At 36.4% G+C, this 27,186-nt stretch overlaps 2 protein-coding genes and 1 pseudogene across 6 annotated transcripts in view; 2 read left to right on the top strand and 1 right to left on the bottom strand.

Annotated features, from left to right (window-relative positions):
- Positions 1–221: 221 nt before the first annotated feature.
- On the bottom strand, positions 222–9,944 carry LOC121729660 (myotubularin-related protein 2). The gene is made up of 13 exons (XM_042118241.1): positions 9,755–9,944; positions 9,270–9,458; positions 9,109–9,183; positions 6,404–6,589; positions 5,968–6,183; positions 5,642–5,778; positions 4,165–4,290; positions 3,865–3,946; positions 3,122–3,292; positions 2,065–2,272; positions 1,506–1,702; positions 978–1,134; positions 222–468 (listed from the first exon to the last, which is right to left on the bottom strand). The coding sequence occupies exons 1-12, from the start codon at positions 9,878–9,880 to the stop codon at positions 994–996; spliced, it is 1,854 nt and encodes a 617-aa protein (XP_041974175.1). The 5' UTR covers positions 9,881–9,944; the 3' UTR covers positions 222–468; positions 978–993.
- A 601-nt stretch (positions 9,945–10,545) lies between these two features.
- On the top strand, positions 10,546–17,800 carry LOC121729661 (annotated as a pseudogene).
- A 2,554-nt stretch (positions 17,801–20,354) lies between these two features.
- The window catches only part of LOC121729329 (formin-binding protein 1-like), a 58,438-nt gene continuing 51,606 nt past the window's right edge, over positions 20,355–27,186 (top strand). For all 5 annotated transcript variants that reach the window (XR_006035952.1, XM_042117809.1, XM_042117808.1 and 2 more), the window contains exon 1: positions 20,355–20,541. Coding sequence is in view for 4 of the 5 variants with exons in the window: in XM_042117809.1 (XP_041973743.1) it covers positions 20,518–20,541 (24 nt within the window). In the remaining variant the exon portion in view is untranslated. The remainder of the gene's footprint in view (positions 20,542–27,186) is intronic.

Raw genomic sequence — 27,186 nt, 5'->3', positions numbered from 1 at the left:
AAACCTTTTATTCTAAAAAAATTTACGGTTGCCGCGAGATAAAAGGAATTTTGGCTTAACTTAACAACATAAATTATTAATAAGAAATCTCTAACAATTATACCATTTAAGTGGGCACCTAGACAACATACACGCGGCCCGCGGGCCGCATGCGGCCCGCCGGGACCTTATTTGTGGCCCGCATGAAAAAAAGGTTGGGGACCACTGCTCTAGACGGTCAATACTATTGCACAATAAAATTGATCGTCTAGAGGCCCGCTTACTCTATGATAATACTTGTGAAATCATTATATATAATTTCTAAAACTTTCTAGTTTCTCATGGAGTAAATAATTAATTTCGTTTTCAATTTTTGTCATATCCAAAATTATTCTTACAAAATAAATGCAACGTTGATATTATTTTGTGATAGTATCGGAACCTGATACGCCGCCGTCGATTCCGGAATGTCAGTAGCTTATGGTGTACCTGAAAAAAAAATACACTTTAATAACCAAATCGAATTTTGAAAATGCTTATTTTTTGTCAAATAATAATAATAATATGATTTATTTGTATTATAAAGCCCCTATTAATTATAGTTTATTATATTATAGAATAGATGGCATTCGTATATTTATAATATTAATTTCAAGGCTACTCATAAGTCATAAGTCATAACACTACCACTCACACAACAGCAGCGCAATGACGTCACACATGATCTTTAAACTTTTCAATGTATGTATTAGCATCCTGTCAATGACTTTTCTCTAAGCTCTTTCCAACTTGTCTGTGACAGTTCTGTAAGTGTTATGCCAAAAAAAGCTCATCTTTTTTAGCACAGCGACAACTCAAACTAACCTAACCTAACTATTTTAAGGTTAGGTTAGGTGACGTCACAGCACGCGGCGCAGCGCTATCGCGCATACTCACAATCGTGAACGCACGCAAGCTCACACGGACGCACGTGCCCGCCAACACACACACACACTCACCTACAGCGCGGTGACATCACACGTGGTGCGGGGAGGCGACGCGCGGGGGGGTGAGCGCGAGCCGCTGTCGCGCGTGCTCGCTCGTCGCTGCCGCCGCCGCCGCCTCCAGCTGCGCCCGCAGAGCGACTAGCTCACGCGTACGCTGATATATCGGGTCCTGAAAAACATAATAAAAGTTAATAAACATTTTATAGACCAAAGTCTGATGAGTGTTTGGGCCTTATCACTTGCGAATTGCGAGCAAGTGGAAAGCGGGCAAGTAGGCAGCGACCTTGACACGAGTTAGTAACGTGTGCATGGCGAACACGCCGCAGATTCGCAGCGGGTTTGCGTCGTACTATCCGCATATTCGTATTCAGTAGAAGCGGGCAGTAAGACGCAAACACACTGCGCCGAGACCGCCTGCAATCGCTCCGCCCCTTACTTGTTCGCAACTCGCTAATGTGTGTAAAGAATATTGTATTGATTTACGCAAAATACATTATAATATATTGAACTTTAACCGACACTGGTATTAGCTCCAATTACCTGATGTCTCATAGTCGGGTTCCACCTGCAGTACAGCGCCTTCCACAGCTTGATAATGCGCAGTGACGCAACAGGTACCAACACGGTCTGCGGCCGCGACGGCGAGCCGGCTCCGGGCGCCCAGTATAACGGGTTCAGGTACAAGTTCTGACGGCTGTTGATGTAAGACCACAGGGATACAGTCTTGGCTTTTACCTCTGAAATATTTGAAAACATAAATTAAAAAAAATAAAAGAAGACATACAATACAGCGGACGGTCGCTACATGCAGGTGTGTCAAAAGGAACCACTTTGATTGCGTATTAAGGCCTCAAATTGTAAAGAATAAAACATTGTCATACAGTTAAGACGTTCTACTGTTCTATACATGAGAAAAACTGCACACACTGTTCTAATCACGACACGGCTCTACTGTTATTGCTAATGTTCCAGATACTATTTTGAGGCAAAAAACTATAGGTGAGACTAACGTTCCTCCCTGTACAACACTTCTAAATTAGTGTGGACAGTTTAAAGCTTAAAAATATAACTATCTAAAAATTTGTTCTATGAAACTCACCCTCCTTAACCCTCTCGCGCTCCGTATTAAACAGGAAAGTGCCGAAGCGGCAGGAGTACAGATGATCTATGATTGTAATCAGCAGGCGCTCGGTGAACTCGAATGCCGTTGGGAACTGCTGCTGCAGTTGCCACACGCAGTCCACCCATTGCACGAAGACGGGCGACCGGTCTGCATCAGAGTGACGCTCGTCGCCGTGACCTATACGCTGTGCATGCAAAGTGTACGTTAGTACGCAAAGTGTATGTTAGTACGCAAAGTGTACGTTAGCACGCAAGTAGTTGCGTGCGTAAGTATACGCATTTCTCTGACGTACACATTTAACCAACTGCAATAACACTGGCGAAAGGTTCACGTGCGCCTCTCTTTATGAACCCTGCGTACTTGCACACATTTAATCCCTACATGCATTCCACACATTGCACGAAGACCGGAGACCGGTCTGCGTCCGAGTGACGCTCGTCGCCGTGATCTATACGCTGTGCACGCAAAGTGTACGGTAATACGCAAAGTGTATGTTAGCACGCAACTCGCAAGTAGGTGCATACGTGTACGCATTTATACGCAGTTCAACACAGAGATAGAGGATCGGTCTGCATCAAAAAAAAGCTATACGTAAATTGTACGCTAGTACGCATGTAGGAAAATTAGAGTACACGTCATGATATTATATATTATGTGTGACAGTCATTATATAGTCTTTGTAGCCAAAAATGTGAAACGAGCCACACAAATTAATTCTGATAAACAACATTTCTATGCCGCACGCAAAAGATTTTAGAATTGTAAACTTTTAACAGTAAATACACTAAATTTATCACTGAAAAGCATATCACATGCACGGCCTACTTTTTAGAAGTGAAGGCGAAAGTGTGTCTGTCTGTCTGTTACCTCTTCACACCCGAACCGCTGAAGCGATTTTGCTGTTTGGTATGGAGATACTATGAATACCAAGAAAGGACAAAGAATACTTTTCATCTCGGAAAAATGAACTGTTTTCGCGCGAATTTGGACGTAACGGAGTTGCGGGCGTCATCTAGTCTTTTATAACGCTTACCAGTTGGAATTTGTGTCCGAAAGACAGCCACTCCTTCTCAATTAACACTTGGAAACCCTTGAGGGTGCGGTAGTAGGGATCCAACATGAGCATAGCTAGCGCCGTCAACTGCGCGGTTCGGTCCCAGCCGTCCGAGCAGTGCACTAGGACTGAGGTCTTATGGTTTTCCACCTGTAAAGGAAGAGCAGTAAGTGGAGCAGTTGTACTCAATCTTTTTTTACACAGGCCACAAACACGTTTTGGTCTTGGTGTCGCGGGCCGCAACCAAAATATTTTAGTCTTAAAATAAATAACGGCGTCCAAAATTAGAGATTTAGAAGTGGAACAATTACATCTTTCACGACGACTTTGCCCCATTTTGCCGGTGGGCGTGAAATTCAAAATGGTTTAACTTTACGCAGGCCTCTGAGAAAGCCCTACGGGCCGCGGGTTGAGTATATCTGCTCTAGAGGTTATTCCTTTTGAATACATTGCTAAATCCTTAATTTCAAAGATTAAGATCAAAACTTCATTTCACAGTGTGCTGTTTAATGTTTTACATAATATCTGTATTACATTTTACGTCACTAAGTAACCTATCTAGTAGCTCCACTATAACTTAAAGGATATTTTTATAAATCCATGTGAGAATTATGGCCATGCGTTATGCGTGTTCCAGTTTAAAATGCGTAAGGTCATTTGTCAATCAAAACCATACTTAATTTCCGTAAATATAATTTAATTGTAGTGTCTCTTGTTCTTACCTTATCTACAATGCGTACAGCGCCAGCCAAAATGCATTTGATGTGTTTTAGCCAACAGCTTGCTTCAATGCCACTGAACCATCTAGAAATATTTTAATGGATTTAAAATTACAGATCCTAAGCAATCGTTTCACTATTACTTAAGAAAGGAATAGCTATTAAATTCTGTCTAATATGTTTGGCATATTATAACTTGACAGAGAAGGATAAGAACACTGAATAAGTGATATTATAATCAATGTTTTAATAATTAATTTATAATTATAAGTATCAATAGTATAGACCAACTGAACTTTTTACCTGGTTTGATCAATTTGTGGAAAGCATAGTTCTTTCAGCTTTCGTAAACTCTCTCTCATGACATGTATGTTGTGGATATCCAAAAACACTAACTCGGCATTCTGGTATGCATCTTCAGATTCGTAACTGAAAATTATTGTTAAGTTAAACCAGTTTAGTAACTTGTAATGCCTTAAGAGGATTCCACACCGCCCTTTTTTCCATACAAACGTTGTCCCCTGTTTCCTCCCTGGATAATGCTAGTAGAGTTATAATTGTTTTCCTGAATATCTACGGCCACTAATACAATGTCCCTATGTTTTCTTTTTTTTTCATAATTTAATTATTAAATAAGATATGAACGTTCAAAAACCCAAAAAAATGGCCAGATTTTCCGCTGTGTTCAAACGTCCAGAAAACAGATTTGGCTAAATTATACAAAAAAAGCAAAACATAGGAACACAGATCAAGCCTTTTTTTAACCTTTAATGAAAAAAGTACTTAAATCGGTTAAGTTTTGGAGAAGGAATCAGAGGACAACGAATCGTCGATTTTCTGGATTTTCTGCAGTTGTCTCTATCGCGTTCTGCGGTATAGGCTTGAGGTAAGGGAGACAGCTATAGATATTACACGTACTTTTTTTTCATTTCTCTAGCCCCTGTTGTATCCTCTTAAGAAATATAATATGATTACAATTTTAAAGTAAACAAAGTATTATTTATTGGCATACCACATACCTTTTTCATAACATTGAAGAAATTAATGCATAGGCAGACAGAACTACGTCATTTGGTCAGATTATGTCAATTGAATACTATAGTTTGTGCGTTTTATGATGATATGCGTGACACATTATAATTGACAATAGTAGGGAAGTTACCTAACAAACATTTATCGATAGTTTAAAAATAACGAATCACTTCGTAAAGGAATTGCAATCGAAATTATCGATTTCGTACTGACATTTCAGTGGTGCCGGCGATTTAAGATGGCCGCCCTTTCTTATCGATTTGATTTCGATTCAACCTCTCTATAGACATAAGTTCCGTTTCATGAATATGACATTTTTCAAATGTTTTCGTAACAATAATTTTATACTCCTATTTCACAGTTAATATTTATAATTTTTATTAATAAGTTAGCATTTAGCATCTTTTCATTTTTATTCATTTACAATTATAGGAAACATTTGTTTTTGTAGATGGAAATTAATTTATTACATTTTGATTTTTTTTGTTTTCTTGTAAAAAAAACCCGTAGCAAGGAACATGAAAACTGTCACCCATATTATCATCTTAGAACGCACAAACTATAGTCTTGGACTGTTGGCTGGGTTTGACATAAAGCGACCAAATTACGCCGGTCCGCAACAATGCTAGTTGTGATCTGTCAGCTGGGTTTTAGATACCGCGATCAAATTACTGGGGTCCGCCATCTGCCTAAGAATCAACTTCTATGATAGTATGTAGACTTAAATAAGTCAGAATTAAACACTCACCCTCCACCTTTGGCTTTATTGGCAATAGCGTTGGCACTCGGTCTGGCATCCATAATAAACAACTTGTGCGCCTGGGCATTTGCATCCATGATGAGTTGTATGTACCTCTCATCCTCTCGACTGCGTTTTCCACTCACCTTGTAAAAAAATTGATCCATGTCATTATGTATTTTTAAGCTTCTGTAATAAGAAGTCAGTAAAATGTTGTTCCATGAATCATAAGCCAAGGTCGCATTAACCAATTATAGCAATTAGCAAATGTTTGAGTCATGATTTTCAGACTTCTCCTTTCATGTTAATAGTCTTTAATGTTAAAACACACTCACCCCAACCAAAGGTTGACTACATCTGGTTATAGTGGCTTGCGAGCTGGGATGGATCCACGAGAGCACAGGTATACGACCTCGCGAGCGGAATGCTGCCACTGACCGTAGTAGGTCGTCGTTAGCAGCGGCCGGCACAGCCCATACCGAGGGATAACTGTCACAGATTTCATACTTGTCGTTTATACGAGTTATTCTCCACATGTCGTTGTTGACTCCCTGCAATAAAAAAAACAATTGTTGATAGAATACATCACAAAGGTTGATAGAATACATCACAAAGGTTGATAGAATACATGCAAAAACAGAGCTGACTCACTCACTTGGTTTAATTCTAAGCAAACAACTGTAAGCAATACTAATTGCAACTTTGTGGCTTAATTTTGTCTGATTATATAAGGTGTATATTATGTGTATTTAATGTGTGGTTAGGTCTTACCATTCTTCTCAGCTCTGCTATAGGCTCATACACATGCCATCCATCTTCAGGAAAACTCTCGGAATTGCTGAATGCAAACAGTGGGATTCTGTGCGACAGGGGAAACGCCAACTGCTGCAACTTCTCAAAAATTCCACGTCTAGAATGATTCTCTTGTTTGTGCGCAAATCGCAGGTTACGCATGTCCTTAAAAGGATAATTAAAATTATTAAAATATTATTTTGTAAAATTATGAATTTATTAAAAAAAACTAACTAGCGACCCGCCCCGGCTTCGCGTCGGGTATAAAATATATAGCCACTGAAAAAATTATTAAAATCGATTCAGCAGTTTTGACTTGTATTCATAAAAATAAATTATTACTACTCATGGCCCGCATTGGTCGGTACTGTAATATCTTCGAAAATATTCATTTAAATCATATGCTGTAAAGGGCCATATAGATCTACATTAAACCAACAATGTATTTAAGTTATTTAATTGGATATGGATTAATGCTGTATTTATTAAAATTGCTTCGAAAATTAGCCGTAATTATTTGTCGTACAAAGAAAATAAGATATAGACATATACCATCGCGCAGTTTTCTGTAGACCTTTTCAATGTGTACAATACTTGGTAAATGGTACATTATTTTGATAAATGTCGTAGGGCAGCCTGCGTTTGCAATGTAAGCGGAAAAAATGTAATTATTTACGACATCACATTAGAAGCCCCAACAATAACAGTATTTCTTCACTGTTTAATGAATATTATTATACCTATAACCTTAGGGCCCCCGTAAGGGCGACTGGCGCCTGTGTGCAAAAAAAGGATTTTGGCGCCCCTTTAGGCAAATTTTTTGGATCCTTGGTTAAGGCGCCCCTAAAGATGACGATTTGGCGCCCCTAGAGAATGGCGCCCGTGTGCATTGCACACATTGCACATATGGTAGCGGGGCCCCTGTATAACCTTTATCTTGAATCACTCTATCTATTTAAGAAAACCGCATCAAAATCCGTTGTGTAGTTTTAAAGATTAAAGTGAACAAAGTATACGTGGGAGAGCCATGCTTCGGCACGAATGGGTCGGCTCGACCGGAGAAATACCACGTTCTCACAGAAAACCTTATTTCATTAAAAAAAAAAAAAGGACATGAGGGAAAAAAAGCGACTTTGTTTTATAATATGTTTAGATAGATTACATACAGCTAGACATATAGATAAGATAATAATAAAATAAAAATCGGCCAATCGCGAGTTGGACTCGAGCCACCACCACTCGGGCACCACAATAGAACAAAAATAGGCTGAAAATTGTGTTTTTTGTATGGGAGCCCCCTTAATTATTTAATTTATTTAAATTTTATTATATATTATTAAAATACAAATACAACTGAGTATTTCGTGAATATTTCAAGTGCCTATTTATTGCCGTTACTTATATCGAGCAAAAAATAGCGAAAAAATCACGTTTGTCATATGGGAGATTGAATATTTATTTTGTTTTTAGTATTAGTTGTTATAGTGGCAACAGATATACACAATCTGTGAAAATTTCACAAGTCTAGTTATAGGGGTTATTTGCTACGGGGCCCCCGTGTGGGCCGACAGAGCAACTATCGGCGCGGCTCGTCGCAAGTTGCTACAAAGCCAACGTCTTGCTCTTATATTCTTGTGCAAAGCTTACAGAACCACAAGCACCGAAGCCTTGCCCATGTTAGCCGGAGTTTTACCCGCTGACCTCGAGATTCAGCGTCGTGCGACAATATACTATCATAACAAAAACATTGACAACCCGTTCTTTTTAAGCGCTCGCGATAGAAATAAAATAGCAAGATTGTTTGAACCTTTAGAAAACTCTTTGCAAAGCCTAATCTCCGAATGGCAGACGCGTTGGGACTGTTCCACCAAAGGGCGACATCTTTATAATTTTTTCCCTAATATTCGTGAACGACTATCAAAACATTGGATGGATATTGATCACTGCGTTTCTCAATTCCTGACCGGTCATGGAAATTTTAAGGCCAAACTCTATGGATTTAATCTGGTAGCATCACCCATGTGCGAGTGCTCGACCGAAGGCAATATGTTTGAACAAACAGCTCATCATGTTCTCTGGGAGTGCAGTCTCTGGCAGGACGAAAGAACTACAATGCTAAACAACCTACTCTGCACATCTGGTGTCGCATACTACGGTGATCTCGTGGACAGCACTAGGAACTTTCGTGCCTTCAAGTGTTTTTGTCACAATTACTATTGGCAACAGTCTAACACAATAAATTAATTTAGCTCTAGCGTAGTAGTCACTATTATTATTAACGTTTATTCCCGTGGTGCTTCTCCCCTTCAGTTCTTTGACTTTCGGTCACTGCAACTTTGTGCTGTCTCCCGCTTTATATTGGGGAGGGAATCTGGAATTCTTCCTACTCCTATTTTCTTCTGATTAATTTCGTTGCGGGTCCCAAGACAGCTTTAGCATGTCCCTCGGGCTCCCTGAGATCATATCAAAGGGTTTTCGTGGTTGGATGCCGCTGTCGAGATACAGTGGTGGGAATGTGTGGTGGGCCAAAGCCCGTTTAAAAAATATATATATAGGGGTTCTTGAGTTACAGCCTGGAGACACACAGATAGACAGACAGACGGACAGACATTGAAGTCTTAGTAATAGGGCCCGTTTTTACCATTTGTGTATGGAACCCTAAAAATTTACTGATGACAACTTACCTTACAAAATATTTCTATACCATAGGAATTTTCACCTTTTGATGAAGCTCCACCCACTTTCTCAATACGAGACACCTGTAATAATTGATATACATTAGATAGAAGATAATTAAGTAATTAGACTATAGCTCAATAATTAACACTTGAATAGCATAACTTACAACTCCAAGTGGTACACTGAGTGTGGTCTGCAACGTCGTAGGGTCTGTAGGTCTGAAGTGCAGCTGATAGTTGGTCACTTTAAGAAAACCACGAGAAGGACCACTGTATGGGCACAAGTATGTTACATCCTTTGCAACACCCATCACCTTCTCTCCGTCCAATAGCTGTATATCCCCCAAAACATGAGTCTGAAATAATTAAACCATGCAAGTTATTTTCAATGTTAAACACTAATTATTGAAGCTTACAAAATATTATGTTATGTATTCCACCTTATAGTATGCTACATATTCTTTATGACTCTGAATCCTGTCTACAAAGAGACAAGTGTGATTGTTATATTTACTCATTTTAAGACACAAGAGAGTCCACCTATGTCTGATTGGAAACAAAGCAGATGAGAAACTAATACGATTCTCCGGAAGTCGCAATGCAACGGTTATAAAATTCAATAAGAATAAATTAATCGCTTTAGGTAACTTACGGAATCTTGTCCGTGTTTTGAATTCAATGAACTAGACTTCGAATCAGAATCTAGTGAGTCCGAGCTAGCGTTTTTTGATAACGAAAAATCTGAATTTAACAATTCAGAACTATTATGTTTATCCATTGTAGTGTATTGTTTAGTACTTTTGGGTAAGCTAAAATACAAAAAATATTTTATAAAATTATAGAATTTACGAAATAGGAGATTGACGCTAAATGCAAATAAATATTATTGACATTGACAAATGACAGCTTACAGAACTTATTTGACATTTTGTTTTTTGTGAGTATTTTTTTTATTTTAGACTAGCAACATTGAGATAAGTCACCAATCGTTTACACCTTTGTTTGAGATGTACCACTACTATGATTTAAAATGAAGTTATGACTATGACAGAGAAATTGACTCATAGGCAGTCTGATAGATGGCGGACGTACTTATTTTGCTGGATGAATAAGTAAAAAATCGCAAACACATCATTTAGAGAAAAAATGATTACTTAATTTGTAATTTGAAATTATTATTTAATTGTAAGTTGAAAGTAATAATTTCGACATATTATTTTATTTGATCATTTACAATTTTTTTTATATTTTAACTTTTCGCAGTGATTCATAAATGAGCTTTATGATTATAAGCCAACCTTATTAAGCTTTGGTTATCAATTGAAATAGAGAAAAACATATTGTTACCTCGGTTACAATATAACAGATGAAAATCAATAAACTTCATTTATTTGGGAATGTTATTGTTTGACATTAACAAAAATTACAAAAAAAACACAATAATTAAGAAAGGCACTTAAGTTTTCATAAATGAAGTTACCGGCAACTGTATCAAGTAACACTTACGTTACATACAAAAACGATGAAAATTTACAAAAAGAACGAAAACTGAGAGCTGAAGAATTCCATTGGGATTTTCACCATCCGAAAACATTAGTGGTGCTATGTATCGAACAATTAAGTGCATCTTGGATGGGTAAGACTTAAGAGTTAAGACAATATTATGTACAATGCACATAACCATAAAATTAAGTAATCAACTTTTTACGTTCGTTTGTTATTGTCATTTTAACCGTTAGAGTAGAAGTTAGCATGAATATGTATAATAATTGGAACGGAGTTCTTTATCGCGCGTTGCAAAAGGGGACTAGATCAAAAAAGTTGTAACGGCACTTTTTAATTAGTACCTGCATGGTAGGGGCGTTGATAGTATTCCTGTGCGTCAACTAGATGGCTTCTTCGAGAATAAACAGCGACGCGTTGTAAGTATTCCTGGGCGTTAATAGATGGCGTTTTTTTGATATTGAGTGTACCATCGAGGAAGTTGATTCCTATGCAATTGACAGACCAACGTTATTTGGTCGAATATGTCAATTCAATGTTAATTGTGATCTGTCAGCTGGGTTTGACGTAACGCAACCAAACTACTTAGGTCCCCGATTTGCATAGGAATCAACTTCTCTGATAGTACATGTATATAGGTTTTTTGAACATAAGAAATAACTTCGTTCCATTCGGGTGTCCCTTGACACCTTTCAAGTTTTTTATGTTTTCATATTTTATCATTAAAAGTTTTATTTTAACATCGTTGTGTAATTATGACAGGAAATCCCAAATTATGCGAGTTTGTTTCAAAAGATCGTGAAATATTCTTACAAGTGCTAAAGGCAGATGTTCCGATTCAAATATTAGTAGATAACATCAAAAATGACATCTTCTGGAAGAGATATTACTACACTAATTGGACCGATTATCCCCTTTTATCTGAACAAAAACCATGGATTAATATATTTATGGAAAAATACTATGCAGACATAATTGAAAAAATGAATCCTTGACAATATGATCCAGAAAAGGTAAGTCATTAATAATTAGACTCTGATGGTTCCATAAATGAGGTGTATAGTGCGTCAAGAAAGTTAATAAATTAAAAAGTGGCAACATCGTAGTGTCAACCTTTTTTTCTTAGATTGATTTGAAAGAAATGACACTACGATGTTGCCACTTTTTAATGGCTTATAATTAACTGATCACCAGAAATAGTAACATTTCACAGACAAAATAAGTAAATGATCACCAACATTATACTAGCATTTAATGTAAAATGATCACTAAAGATTTATTATCTCGCTATCCTATTTATGCAAAATTACTCCAAATAAATCATTGTTACTTAAACCAAAAGTAGTAAACGATCACCAACATTATACGTTAGCATTTTAATGTAAAATTTTAACCAAATATATTTTTATTTAGCAAATATCCTACTAAAGAGAAGAAGACAGATAGACGGACAGACAGACATCGAAGTCTTAGTAAAAGAGTCCCGTTTGTACCCTTTGGGTACAGAACCCTAAAAACGGGACTCTATTACTGAGACTTCGATGTCTGTCCGTCTGTCCGTTCGTCTGTCTTTCTCTAGGACTAATATTGCTATACTGTGTCTAGGGCCTAGGCTGTATCTCAAGAACCACTCCAGCTAAACTTGTAAAAATTTCACAGATTGTGTATATTATTTGTTTCGGCTATAACAACCAGTACTAAAACAAAATAAAATAATTATTTAAGGGGGCTCCCATACAACAAACGTTATTTTTGGCCTTTTTTGCTCGATATCAATAATGGCAACCGGTAGGCACGTTGATATTTTCGCAAAGGCCTTGATTATATTATGTTAACTTCAATAATTAGGTAATAATAATAATAAAAAAATAATTTAAAAGGGGCTCCCATACAAAAACACAATTTTAGGTCTAATTTTGTTCTATAACGGTACGGAACGCTCCATGTCCGACTCACACTTGGCCGACTATTTTGTTAATAATATGCTTACATGTTTTGTCAATCGTAGTGATTTATTTGGACAGAAATATCGCATTGATTTGTTCACAAGGATTTGGTGATCATTTATTATATTTGGTGATCATTTACTATATTTAGTGATCATTTACTATATTTGGTGATCATTTACTATATTTGGTGGTCATTTACTATATTTGGTGATCATTTACTTTATTTGGTGATCATTTACTATATTTGGTGTTCGATTACAATTTGAAGTGTTGTCATGACTAAAATAGCTGGTAGTATTGCAATTTTAGACTTTATTTTTTTGGTGTTGATTGTCTTTTTTTGGTAAACAAGTTTAGGGTATCAGTGCATTTTTTGGTGGTCATTATATTTGTTCCCCTTTTTAATTTCTTCACTTTCTTGACGCACTGTATGTGATGTGTAATGTACTGTATTGTAAAGACCAACAAATTTTTCAAAATACTAAATACATAAACCCAAATTATACCTACAGGTTAACAAATTAGTAAAGCTCTGCTGCCCGTATATAGAATCTCTTGAAATTAGAAGCTTAATACCAGTAGATATTATGCCAGATAGTAATCGGATAACGTCCCCAGAAATGGCTAATTTGGTAACAAGTCGTCAGCACGATAGACAAAAGAAAAATATAAAACACGAAGAAGCTGTATCACGAGGTAAAGATTAAGTAAAGTCTTTTTTTTTAAATATCTATGGATGCTTCACACCACGTCAGTCTGGCCCCGTGCTAAGTACCTAAAGGACTTGTGTTACAGGTACCAGACAACAGAAATATATTTAATACTTTTATACTATACATATATTTAAGATTTTTATTATATCATACACATATTTAATACACATCCAGACCCGCGAACATTGAAAACTTTTTGTTCCGTCGGCGGGATTCGAACCCGCGACCCCCGGATTGAGCTACCGACGCGCTCACCACTGAGCCACAGAGTCTTAGATTAATGATCTACTAGAGATTGCCCAATGGTCGAAATTCGACCTTAGCTTCAACGACATTAGGACTATATTTTGTCTATATTTTGTAAAAAAAATATTGACTTTATAATATTTTTTTCAACTCTTGCCTCTGGGACTCAGCTGATCTCAGACTGGCCGTGTAAGCATTGTCTAATAGTATCAGATTCATAAAAAAATTATAATCCATTTTTAATTTGTCACTTTGTTGTCAACAGACTTAAATAAAAAAAAAAGCAATAAAAGAGTATAATTCGTATGTACAGGCTTGTCACTCAAAAATCTGTCATTTTTCCTAGTGTGTGTGTTGTAGTGTGTGTAATGTTTTATTTGTTAAAAAAATGTATGATAAAAGCATAATTTCAAAATAATATTAGCTCGATGCACTCCTTTACCATATAAACTATAACTGTGCAAAATTTCATTCACCTACGTTTCCCCATTTTTCGTCAAAAGGGATACAAAGTTTTTGGCTCACTAATCACTTTACTCATCTATATATTAATACGATATATAGATGAGTAAAGTGATTAGTGAACATTGTATTCAAGAATAAAATTATTTTTTATAAGCTGTGTATGCTTACGAATTACGAAGGCTATCGCTAGTTTCTATAAAATATAATTTTGAGAATATTATTATCTTTTCTTTAAAACAGAACATTTAATGGTCTCGCTTTTACAATTCTATGCTTTTTATAAGTGGAAGAAGCGTATTGTGTAAGCCAGCATGTTTGGATTCCTTAATTCTTATAGTTTTGTTATGTATGTATGGACGTCATTTTGGTCTACCCAAACGATTAGAACTAAAACCTATAGGTAGCTAAAAGCCGAGCTTTGTGAGTGCTCCAGTCACACCTTCATTGATTGATGATAACACATCTACATATAAATAAAAATGACTATGATAAAGCACAATTAATCAATAGGCGTGATAGTTTTTCCGTAAAGTGTACCACAAAATGTTAAGATTGTGGGATAAACTAGGGCTCGCTTTGCTCGCCCTGATAATAATATTTTATTTTAGATCACATATCGATGCACGCAATCTTGGGAAGCTTAACAAATTTAGTAGAACTACATTTAACGTACCAGTTGAAGTTCACGTATGACAATTATCGTTGCGACCAATTCCAGTTGACTAATAATGATGCAAAAAGCTTAGCGCGAGGTTTGGAAAGATGTAACCAATTAAAAGTCTTAAGGTAAAATAATTAAAGATGAATTCTTAATATTTTATATTATATTCTTAACGACGTACAATAATTAGCTTGATTGACTAAATATCATCTATCATTATCAAAATATATGAATATTAGCTGTCCCGGCAAACGTTTCTTTGCCATATAAAGTATTTCGCCCGTATTATTGCACTGAAGTGACTAAATAAGTATGTCACCATGGCAACGTCCATCGCTATCTCGTCGCACAAACGATAGTCGCCGTTAGTCTCGAGTTATAATAATTTAGTATTATTTATTCAACAAATGCACTTATCAATATAAAAAAGTACCCAGTAGCCGATTCTCAGACCCACTGAATATGCATATGAAATTTGGTTAGAATCAGTAAAGCCGTTTCGGTGGAGTACTCTACCTCACAATGTGACACGAGAATTTTATATTATATTAGATTAGATGACACCCACAACTCCGTTGCGCCATAATTCGTTTATCGCGCGGGAACCGTACATTTTTCCGGGATTAAAACTATCCTATGTCCTTTCTCAGGACTCAAAGTATCTCAATGCCAAATTTCAGCAAAATCGGTTCAGCGGTTCGAGTTGAAGAGGTAACAGACAGACAGACAGACACACTTTCGCATTTATAATATTAGTATGGATTAGTAATGAGTTAAGGTGGTTCGTTTCCCATACAAAAAAACAATCGACATTAATTAGCTAATTTCATACTATTACTACATAAATTTATATGCACATCTATTTATTTTGCAATCCCATTCCCGCGAAATATATTTAAAATACTTTATTTCACGCAGAAATCACATTTTTATTGATTTTTTTATAAAAATTGACATTTAAAAATAGATGTGTATATAAATTTATGTAGTAATAGTTAATTATTATTTACATATAAATTTATGTAGTAATAATTATGTAGTAAATAGTAATAGAAATTAGCTAATTAATGTAGATTGTTTTTTTTTGTATGGGAAACGAACCACCTTAATAACATTATTTGTCATAATAAAGACACATATTTTTAGGATTACTCGAAGTGATTTAAACAGTCACAAACTAAAATATATCCTTCGTGGTATGTCAGAGAACAGTAACATTCAAACATTAGATTTTAGTCACTGCAAGATAGAAGATGAAGGTGCTTTGCTACTAGCAAAATTTATAATATCTAAAGATACATTGCGCAACCTTATTTTGACTGATAATTTGTTTGGTAAATATGATTCGAACTATATTTTATTTACCTTGCGTATTTTTTATTTGATTATAAAATATGACGTAAATAATTATTATGTAAGTACATGTCAATAATGAGGCACTTACCTTCGTAATGCAATAAATCCAGGTCCATCGGGAATTGAATCAATATCGCACGTATTAAATTATGTTACCTGTGGGCTACGACACTTGGATTTGAGGCTAAATAATCAGCTTGGTTCAGAAGGCATTGCTCATATTGCAGTTGCTTTGGCGCGAGGATGTAACCTCATTTCGTAAGATAATTTACCATATCTATTATTTACTTATAAATTGCACTATTAATACTAATTCGTATGTTTTACTTTGTACTCGAAATAACAATATTATAATCATTTCCAGTTTAAATATTTCCGGATGTGGTATTACACCCGAGCCTTTAAAAAAACCACCAGCTGGTGTTTGGTCAACCACTAACGCTGAAAAGCCCCCAACATGTGGGGAGCTACTAGCTAGAGCTATTGGACTGGTTAAAACTCCTTTGAGATCGTTGGATATAAGCGTAAATAATATAGGATCGGCAAGTATAACTTGAGTGCTATCCAAAACATTTCGTGAAATGAAAATATTAAGGAAAATATAATATAGTCTGCATTATTCATTTTTAGCCCAGCGATAAAACTTTATCCAATGCAATTTGCCTAAGTTATTTAATAGATGTGAACTTGAAAAGATCTGGAATGGGGGCAACAGCAATGGCTATATCTGAATCTGCAGCGGCAGCTCAAAAATTGAGAAGAGAAGAAGAAAAGGGAATTAAATTTAGACGCAGTGCAGGTAGACTAATGCAGGCTCGACGAGTTGTAAAGGGAATGAATATAGGTTAGTCATGTTATATTACACTTGTTGTTTTCACTCTTTTTTCTTTTAAATGATTAACTATTTACTTTCTGATTCAATATTTCATTATTTTAGAAACGAAAACAGAAAATTGGAATAAAAAAAGACCTCGATTTACTAAAAAAAATTGAATTTGCTATATCTCCTGTTACTGTCTGCATTTCTTTAACAATAAATTATTTTTTGTACTTATTCAAGATGCTGATCCGTTATTACTAGCTCAACAATTATCTGCAAGACCCTCTATTGTATCAGTGGCTTCTGAAGAAGGGATGTTTAATGTTCAAACGTTTCCATTGCCATCTGATTTCGGTTTTGTGCCATCTCTCAAGGTAGTGCTTTTGATAATTATTATTTTTTCACGTTAGACTTAAATCTATTTTAGGTTAACAAAAGATATAGATACATCATAAAATATCAAAATATTTTATTTTCTAGAGCCCATCAGCTCTTTCATGTTTTGACACTCCAACCACTGCACCGTCCACGTCTAGAAGGTCAAGTCAACATAATATTTTGGAACCAGTAAAGGTAATATGTATATAAAAAAATTCGTAAACTTAGATGGCCCGCAATCTCACTAAATAGTTCTCCACAGATCCATCAATCAATTACGCAAAGTTAAATTCTTGGGAACTGCATGATTTAATGCGATAAAAGTAGCCTTTATATTTTCCCCGTGGTCAAAATTGATCAAGTAGTTTTGAAATCAAAGCAAACTTTTTTTTAATGTAAGTTCTGTTTTTTGCAGGAAATTTCATATGCGCCAATAATCAGACGAAAATCAGATGGCTCATTAATTCAAAAACGAAATGAAAATCGTCATATAAGAATATTTGTGTCAAATGAAGACGATTAAGTGATACTAGAGATCGCCCAATGGTCGAAATTCGACCTTGGTTTCAACGGCATTAGGACTTCTACCTATATTTTGTAAAAAAATATTGACTTTATCATTTTTTTTTTCAACTCTTGTCTCTAGGACTCAGCTGATCTCAGACTGGCCGTGTAAGCATTGTCTAATAGTATCTAAGATTCAATAAAAAAAACTATAATCCATTTTCAATTTGTCAACTTCTTGTCAACAGACTTCAACCATAAATAAAAGTGTATAATTCGTATGTATAGGTTTGTCACTCAAAAATCTGTCATCTTCTTGAGTGTGCGTTATGTAGTGTGTGTTTTGTTTTATTTGTTAAAAAAATGTGTGATAAAAGCATAATTTCAAAATAATATTAGCTCGATGCACTCCTTCACCATATAAGCTATAACTGTGCAAAATTTCATTCACCTACGTTCCCGCATTTTTCGTCAAAAGGGATACAAAGTTTTTCGCTTGCGTATTAATATATAGATATCATAATTTGATGCCAACGTCAGCAAGATGATGGTGCTTATTGGGAGCAAGATCTTAGTCGAGATATTTTATTCTTCTTGAATCTTGATGGATAGATGCAATCACCATAATTGGGTAACCAAAAATATAAACGATTACTATATTTACATACTAAATTGTAATCGATCATATTTTTTGGTATATAAATATTTTGCAGTGAATCTTTGCACAGGAACCTAGGTAATTACTATCTTAAGCTGAATAATTACTCAAATATGGTAAATATTAGTGTATGGGAAGTGATCTTGGTACTTATTACGTTTGTATGAGAATTGCGATGTCACCCGGACTTTTAATAAGCCGCTTAGCCGATTGAAATATTTGGTTTGGACTTTGGACTATGGAGATATTTTAGGTGCCAGGAAAGAATATTCTTGTTTATCAAAATATAATGTAAAATCAACATTTTATAACAATTAGATAAGTATAGTTAAATGTTTGTCGTGATCAATTTTGTATTTTATTTTATACCCGTGCGAGGCAGTTTTAGGCCGAAGGCCGAAGGTAACGTTATGGTAGGAAAAAAATATGTACCTCCATTGAAACCTAGAAACAACAACATAAACAAGCGAACATCTGCTTCAAGTACTCATGTAACACATTAATATATTGTGCCGTCTGCCCATTAAATCTAGACACGCGGTAGCATGTCAAGCCAAGTTCAAGTATAATAGAAGTGGCGAGCAGCGTGTGTAATATTACACGAACCATTTGCAGCCACTTTTGACCCCCTCATTATTCAGAAACTATTAACCGATTCGTGGCCACTGCCGCGCCCAGCGCGTCATTTAAAAAGATTCAGTGAGGCCGATGACGCGCCAGTCGCGGCATACAAGGATTGTTAAAAAACACGTTAAAACTAATTTATTATACTGTAATTACAATTTCTTAGTCTAAATGTACATGTTGAACTCAATTTTATGCGTGGCCGTTTATTTTAGAATTAAAGGCTACTAGTCAGAGATCGTCAATCATTGGTTCACTCGAAAAATACTGGTGGATCACTTACGACAAGAACGTGCGAAAAGGATCGTGATCAAGGGCCGGTCAGGCTTTACAGACTGTGGCGAAACTCGGGTTAACTCGCAACAAGGTGATGCTGTGTGTGTGGTGGGATTGGAAGAGCATTATTCATTATGAGCTATTAAATGATGAGATTAAAGCAAGAAGTTGAGAGAAAGCGGCCGGAAGTAATAGTAATCAACAGAAGGGGTGTGGTTATTTATTTATTTATCTTTAGCCACTCAGCAAAAATTACGGGAGTTTGGCTGGGTGGTCTCAATGCATCCGCCGTATAGTCCTGACCTTGCACCTTCAGATTTCCACCAGTTTCCGTCGCTGCAGAATTACTTAGGCAGTGTCAGGTTGACATCACAAGAGGACTGCCAAAACCACTTGTCGTAGTTTTTTTCATCAGAAGCCCCAAAATTTTTATAGCAATGGGATCATGTCCCTACCAACAAGATGGCAAAAAGTTGTCGAACTAATGGCACCTAAACTTTATAAAAAAAAACCCTTTGAATTTTTATATAAAATGCAAAGGAACTTTTTCTCCAACCTAATATTAATATTAAAGACTAAAGTACACATAATAATATAATAATTAAGGAGTTTGTAAAAATTTCAAGTGTTGCCATTATTGCTATCGAGCAAAAAAGGTAAAAAAAGTCACGTTTATTGTATGGGAGCCACAAACTATATAGAATGCTAACCATTTGTTGTTAAAGCGGCAACAGAAATACACAATCCGTGAAAATTTCAGATGTCTAGTCATAGCGGTTTTTGAGATACAGCCTGCAGACAGACATACATACAGACAGACAGACTGCCTGCCCTGCCCCGGGGCAGTTCTAGATGCCGAAAACGCTATAGCAATGTCGTTAATTTGTTGAAAATTTCGAACTTCGAATGTTTTTACGAATCGCAAAAGCACCATCAAGCTAAAGCCCCGGCTTTAGACTCTTAAAAATTTTGCGATCTGGTAACTTTATAATGACAGCAAAATTTTTAGCCTGTGGCATGTAAATGTCAAACTGTTAAATATTGCCATTTGTCGACTGTCACTGTCAGTTGTCACAGTTACGTCATTCCCAAGCGTCAAGTTGCGGCCAGTCGGCCATGTTTAGTGTTTGAAATGGTGGTATTTGTACATGTTTAGGTGATAAAAACAAATTGTGTGAAAAAATTGTTAAGAATAAAGTTCTCTAGTGATAGTGTATTATTCAATGTTTATGTGAAAATTTGGTTTACATTTTGCCGCTAAAATGAATTGGGGAACGGAGCTTTGGGTAAGTTTTCATTCTTTAGTACTGAATCATACGGTTTGCATGTCAGTTATGAATGTGGACTGTGGTCTACAAATTAAATTAATCCACATTCTGTACAGGTTTTCTGTAATGCTGTAAGCTCCGATATAATCGTGTCTCGTAAAGATATTTTTCTGACTCACTGCCGCAACTTTTTAGAAAATACATACATTACAAAACTGGAGTGTTTTAAATAATTATTATAAGTTAATTTTCTGTATATTGAAAAGCATTTTATTATACTGAAAATGTAGAAAATAAGTACAGCAACTTTATAAAAATTGTGTCTTGTATAAAATTCTAAAATGTAAATCTTTTGATTTGGTGAGGATTTTTGCTGTAGATTATCCCTATATAAGTATAGAAGATTTTACTGTTTATAATTATTATTTTATTTATATTGAATATAAGATCATTATCTTGATCTAGATTATCTAGATCTGGGCTTGATGGGTTAAAGTACACTGTTCTGTCTCTTTTATTTGTGCACGAAAATATTGCAGACTTATACATTTTCAGGAATATCTGTTATGAATACTATGAATACTACAGACTAATAATGATTATGTTTTGCTAAATAAAAGTATTTTGCTTTTTGAGATCATTTTACATATTAACCCATCGATCGTGGAATAACGAGACACAATAGCTTATCTATTGTTATCGTGGCTGAATGCGGCCGCTTAGGGCTTCATGAATTAATTCACCAAGCCCCATACGGTCACCGGTGACTGAGAATAGAAATTCTATTGTGTCTTGTTTTTCTACGATCGACGGGTTAATTATATATTATAGAATACCAAGCCACCCATACAAATTACATTTTACCCCACAGCATTTAATGAGGTTTATAAATATGCTCAGGCCTCTGCAAAATGTTCATGATAATAAGTGATGATTTATTATATAAAATAAAATTATATAGGTAGCCCTCACTACATGTTTGTGTATATATTATATTTTATTCTACAAAAGTAATACTTTAGAAAAATATTTTTCTCGTTTTAACACCTCTATCATGGGTATCACAGACACAATAGATTTTCAATTGTTATGTGGCAAAAACTATTCAAGAGCATTTTTGTGCAGTTCTTATTTAAAAGTGTGTGTTACATAATATTATTTTATGTTGCTTTTTGCCATCATAGAACTTTTTATAACTACTGACTCTACTTAATTTTACTATAATTATTAATAAGTTTATTTTTATTAGCCTATAGTGTCCCACTGCTGGGCAAAGGCCTTCCCCAGGATCTTCCACAATTCTCACTTCCGTGCCACCGATTGCCAGCCTGGCTGGTATGCCTCCAGTTCGTCACGCCACCTTTTTCTAGGCCGGCCTCGGCGGTGGCGTCCATCTTCAGGTGCCCACTCTGTTGAGACCCTTGCCTAGCAGTCGGGATGCATGCGGCTAACGTGACCCGCCCATTCTCACTTCAGCTTGGCCACCTTGACACCTAAGTCTTTGATGCCCGTTTGGGAGTTCAGTATGGTGTTTCTTATTTTATTGAGAAGCGTTACTCCTAACATACAACCATTGCTCTTTGGCATACTCCGAGTTGAGACCTTTGCGAATCGGTCAATGACCATGTTTGCGCACCACAGTTTAGAACGGGCAGAATGCACATGTCGACGAGTCTTCGCTTCAGGGAGGTTGGTAAATCCCCCTTCATCAGCGTCTTAATGGACCAGTAGCTCTTCCAGGCGTTCTCGATTCTGCGATCGACTTCCTTGCCTTGTCTATATATTTAAGCTACAAATTTTATATTTTACTGATTAAAGTAGTCATGTTCCAATTTCCAGCTTCATGCTCAAGTTATGCTTTCCTCAGTAAATATATTTTGTCAATATGATGCATTAAATAGTGGCGATTGTCGAGCCTTATAAGCTTGACGGAGGATCACACTATTTTAATTATTATTAAATGTATAATTAGCTAAATATTAAACAGGAAAAATCGCACATTTTAGTGAAAGTTAAAAAAAAGCAGGAAGCGGCTATGTGCAATGGCGGCGTTAGGGGGGGGGGCACTGTTGGGCGACTGCCCAGAGCGTCGGATAAAAAAGGGCGCCAAAGGCAAACAATAATATTTAACCCATCAATCCCCAAGCGGCAGCCGGCTGCAGCATAACAATTGAAAATCTATTGTTTCTGCGATACCAACGATGGAGATTGGAGGTGTTATTAAGGAACATGCAAAAAACACCAATTTTTGTCTATTTTTGTTCGATATCAAATGTTTCAAAGACAACGCTACGGAACCCTCCCTGCGTGACTCTGACTTGCACTTGGCCGATTCTTTTTCGTATACAGTACTTAAATTGCTCTTAGGGGGCGCCGAAGAAATGTCGCCCAGGGCGCTGGTAGTGCTAGAGCCGGCACTGCCCATGTGAATATTCTAAATTGAGTTTACATTGTTTTAATTGAGGGCTAGATGAATTCGACTGGGCGGGGTCAATGCCCTGTTTACATGGTTATTTAACAAGTGAGCTTGTTGTGTAGAGTATCTCGCGTATATGAGCGACTGGTCACTGGTCAGTTGGCAAGATGCAAGGCCGATTACTCCGCCGTTCCACATTCCGCGCTAGTTGTGAAACCCGGGTTATACGCCCGTTACGTTTTCATATTTACTCATAAATACGCTTACACGCGGTTTTGTTGGTCATGATATTTTGGAAACAGCGAGACTGGCGTAGTAGGCCCAAGTAAATACTCGAGCTTTTACACACCTATTTTACAAACATGTTGGGGCGGCGTGTGTTCCTACTTTCCTAGTTTCGCCACGCGCCAAAACTGCCTTGTAAGTCTGTAATATCGTCAGGTACGATCATGACAATGTGGACGTAAAAATACGCGATAATATCAGACACGTCAAAACACAATCACCTGAGTAGTGAGATATTATCCGGGTCGCGGTTACAAAACGCAGACAACTGGCTCATGGACGCAAGATATTTCGAGTGACACCTGTACTAAAGAGTAAATAAGTTTCAGGTAAGATGGTAGTTAATATCCTGGCTGTCTGACAGCCAGACTTTCGTCATTTTATATAAAAGCTGAGAGTTTACCTGTTCATGAGCCCTATGGAGGTGAGAACGAGCAGAAACTATGGAGTTTCGGTTACTTGAGGAGGTATCTAGTTCTGAAAGTAGAAAGCTCAATTTTTTATCTCATTTTCTTCGGGATAACAGAAGAAATCTCGTCTTCCACTGCCTGGCATTTTTGACTGTTGCTTTATCAGCCACTGCCAGACCATCTTAAAGCCTAAAGTCCTGTCTAAAATTTAGATGTGTCAGGTCAGTGGCAGTCAGTGGGATGCTCTGTCAAAAATTACCGGCAGTGGAAGTCGAGATTCCTCATAAAGTTAATATACCTTAGGTATATTAACTTTATGAGATTCCTACAGTTATATAAAAAAAAGAGAAAAAAATCGCTGGCTCCTGGCCCATATGAAAATGTATTCAGATACAGTTCAATGATGGTCGAATCCTGTTGATTGCGGCCGTAGTACTAAACGCGTCGCCTAGTAAACCTTTTTAATCTTTATCTATCGTTTACCAACAAAGTCGAATAGTTATTAGCTTACAAAGTTGTGCGAAGTTAAGGTATGAGAACTGAGAATATTTAATTCTTCAAGCCTCATAAGAGCACCGGTGATCGCGGCAACAATACAATACAATAGCATTTCCGGGAAACTGTGATCGAAGTATTAATTCTACAGATTTATATCTCACAAAAATATATTAACAATTTAAGTTTGATAAGCCCTGAAAAATCGGGATTGCCCGGCTCTACCTATGAAAACTTCATATTTAAAGCATTCACAACTATTCATAGCATAACTTTTAATAGATATATGTATCAAATTTTCTAAAGGTTGTGTAGCCCAAAAGGTTTTTGTACTAGCTCTACCTTTATAGCCTATCTATAGGTAAAGCCTAGTAGCCTAGTAGGTAAAAGAACTAACTTAAATAGACATGAAAGTTATTACTATGTATATATATTAATATGTATATATATTATGTACAGAATGGTTTCCCTCATTTATTATTATATAATTCTTACATGCACCGTTAGATAAATGTATGCAATTTGTACTTGAAACTACCGTTTGCCAGTCCAATTAAACATTTAACATCCCACTATTTATGAATAAACATATAATTTTGAAATATCTGCATCTCTAAACATTACTATTTTGTATTATTAACGGTACCTTGTGTTACTACTTATTATTGAGCTACTGACATACAAAATGTGTGTGAAACATAGACTTTGTCGCCAGCAGCCCCCGCAAAAATGTATTGCGCGTATTTGCTAGCAAACGCCGCGCCGCGCCGCGGAGTTTATCCATTGCTTCCGTCGGCGGACCGTCACCGAGAACGAGATTATTTTGGGTTGATACAATGCCACGGCATTACATAGGCAGGTTTCATTTGCTCTACGTCACTACAAAGCAACAGTGGCATGCCGCATGGGTCGCTTGACCAATATCGGTTGAACATGAAAGAAGGCGCAGCTACAGCAGCCAGCAACCGCAAAAATGTATAGTACCGTGTGTATTTGCTTGAGATTTTCCCCACGAAGCTGGTGAAGCCAAACGAGCGTAACTTTTTGAGTCGTGAGCCGCAGAATTTCTGCCGCGTAAATATATATTCATACAAATCATGACTCAAAAAATTACGCTAGTGTGAATCAAAAAGGACTTTTGTATGAAACTGAATGCAGCAGAATTTCTGCCAGCCGAAATTCTGCGACTCACAACTCACAAATTACGCTCGTTTGGCTTCACCCTAAAACAGCGCAGTCGGTAGGATACTAACATCCAAACATGGATAAGGTATGCTATCGTAACACTCTTGTAAACTATAATTTGGACAACGTTACGTTATTTTATGCTAATTTCTTCAAACAAGTAGTAGCTATACGTACTCTTGAGTAAATTTATTATGATCATTAACGAGTTTCGACTTTCTAAACCCCGTCTCATACTCTCTAGATTATGATTTTAATCCGTTAATTATGTTCAATCTATTACACCATCTATAATAATATGATCTGCACATAACTTCATACTTAGGAGTATATTACGAAGTAGAGTTAGTAAACAGATCAGTATGTCTTAGTAATTTTGTATTTTAATGCAATACTAAACCTTGCTTCTTCTACAAAAACTCTTAAACTCAATCTTTAGGCCTACAAATTATAATCGACGATTGTTTTCTTGAAAATGGACCCTAGCTTAAAATTGACTCTGGTTAATTTATACTAGTGCAGAGTCGAAGCGCATCGAAGCGAATTATTAAAATTTAAAAGTAATCATTAAAAATTCAACCTTAACTCTTAAGCGCTAACGCACTTTATTACTTCTGAGTATTAAAAAGGCGCGCGAATTCGCGTGAATGCGTGCGACCAACGCTGATTGGCCTCGCAGAAGTAAGGTATGGGTTACGCTCTGGAGTTAAGGTTGAATTTTCTGCGGTCAGTTTTTGGAAATTCGCTTCGACTCTGCGCTATTTTATAAGTTGACCCTTACTGTGATCTTATAGGTAGCCAAACTTTAGGTGGTCAAAATAACGATAAGCTATGTCCACACTGTGCACTTTCATCTTCAATTTTCGTCATCAACTTTCATATTGGCACATTCAATGATTGAATGCGTCAAGAAACGCAACGCCATTATTGTCAATTTTGAAGTTTTTGATACGGTCAGAGGGCATGCGTCGCGGGCATGCCTCACGTTCGCTGTTGACTGCGCTATAACGCATACCCTTGACGAACAGAAAAAGGCACAGTGTGGACAAAGCAATATATTTTTTAAGGCTTTCACCAGAATGTTAACAGTCAATGCTGACACAAACGCTACATTTATCGACAGTTAATGCGTAATAACAGTGCTAATGTCCATCACAATGTATGATTATCATCTTCATGTACCGTTCCCTCTCTCGGAGTCTCCGGTCCGCGAAGGCTGTATTTATAGTTCATGATGAAGCGAATACAAATAGACCCTAATAAGTGTCCATTATTGTACAGTTACTTCAATGGAAATAGGTTCCAGCGTTTAACGTGTTTTATAGCGTTTATAGGATGCCTTGTAAATCGGGATGGTTAATTTGAGATGATACTTGACTCGAATTTACGTTGGACTATGTTTGCCACCATGATTGTTGTCTATGGATTATGTTGGTTCATCATCATTGGCCACCATGGTGTTAAGGTTTTACAACTTAAAAAATAAAAATCCATGATCGATAATGGTGCCGTCATTATGATATTTAGCGATAGGAGACTTGACCTCCAAGTATCAAATGTTGTGTGAACTTTTTGACCTTCTTCGAATGCTGTTACATAACCTAACCTCAAATTATATGTATAATGCTTAATTGGGTTTTTTAAATTTAATACAATTATATGAACCTATACGTAAACGATTCACAACTGCCAAGGCGAAACTCTAACAAACCAATTTAAATGTAAAAATATTTTAAAGATACTTAGGAAATACCTAAGAGAGTATGTTACAGCTTGGGTATCGAAATTGGAGCCAAAATTAAGTACTTACTTTCTGAAATATTTCTCTCTTTTGTGTCATAGTTTTAAAACTCTACGTAGGTGAATAACATT

This window comes from Aricia agestis, chromosome 8, assembly GCF_905147365.1.
Source record: "Aricia agestis chromosome 8, ilAriAges1.1, whole genome shotgun sequence".
Lineage (NCBI taxonomy): Eukaryota > Metazoa > Arthropoda > Insecta > Lepidoptera > Lycaenidae > Aricia > Aricia agestis.
This window is presented reverse-complemented; position numbering and strand designations above follow the sequence as displayed.